Source organism: Helobdella robusta (genome assembly GCF_000326865.2).
Source record: "Helobdella robusta unplaced genomic scaffold HELROscaffold_14, whole genome shotgun sequence".
Taxonomy (NCBI): Eukaryota; Metazoa; Annelida; class Clitellata; order Rhynchobdellida; family Glossiphoniidae; genus Helobdella; species Helobdella robusta.
In genome coordinates this window covers 167,202-168,136 of record NW_008703782.1, presented here as the reverse complement: position 1 = coordinate 168,136, position 935 = coordinate 167,202, and the positions used below count along the sequence as shown (strand labels likewise).

General features: G+C 31.4%; 1 protein-coding gene across 1 annotated transcript in view; it reads right to left on the bottom strand.

The window, feature by feature from the left end:
* Nucleotides 1–935, bottom strand: part of HELRODRAFT_190578 (hypothetical protein) — a gene marked incomplete at its 3' end in the record, with an annotated part of 13,267 nt that overhangs the window by 1,286 nt on the left and 11,046 nt on the right. Inside the window, exon 15 of the mRNA XM_009014500.1 lies at nt 371–412. Within this exon, the coding sequence (XP_009012748.1) occupies nt 371–412 (42 nt within the window). The remainder of the gene's footprint in view (nt 1–370; nt 413–935) is intronic.

Sequence of the window (935 nt, the reverse complement as noted above, 5' to 3'; positions counted from 1 at the left end):
GAGTAAAAGAATAAAATTATATGGTTATTATTACATTGTTATGTTGTTCGTTAACAAACATGCACACGCAAACAAACACACAGACACACACACACACACATATATACACCATATACATATAAACACATACAGTACCAGCCAGTTCAAGACCAGGGTCATAGATAAAAGTTTGTCTAGTTGGTCAAAACGTGTTCATACATAGAAACTCACACACATATACATATGAAATCCAAGATTAATGACATATTGTTCTAATTAACAGATAACCATTTTGACATAAATTAAACAAAATAATAGTAATAATAATAAGAAATAAGTATTAATATGTTTAGGATTGACATTTTTAAAGCGTTTTTGGCCGTGTTCTGACCGCTAGAAACGTTTGGTTGAATGTCATTTCTCTTGCTATTATCTGTAATTCAAATTTCAAAATGATTAAATTAATAATAATAATTATTATTGTTATTATTATGCTGCTGGTATTGCCGCCGCTGCTTTTACGGCTTCTACCACTGTCACTACTACTACTCTTACTACTACTACTACTGTTACTACTACTACTATTAATACAACAACATCTACTACTACTACTACTACCACTACCACTACTACTACTACTACTACTACTACCACTACTACTACTACTGTTACTACTACTACTATTAATACAACAACATCTACTACTACTACTACTACCACTACCACTACTACTACCACTACTACTACTACTACTACTACTACCACTACTACATCTACTACTACTACTACTGCTTTTACTGCTGCTACTGCTACTTCCACTTCTAAATAGATTATCGATATTAACTTTTTTTAAACAAATAAAACAACCGAGATCATATTTACTATTATGATTATTATTATTATAGAGAAAGTCTTTTTTAAGAAGTTGGTACAACGCNTGGCCGTCAGTTCTGTAC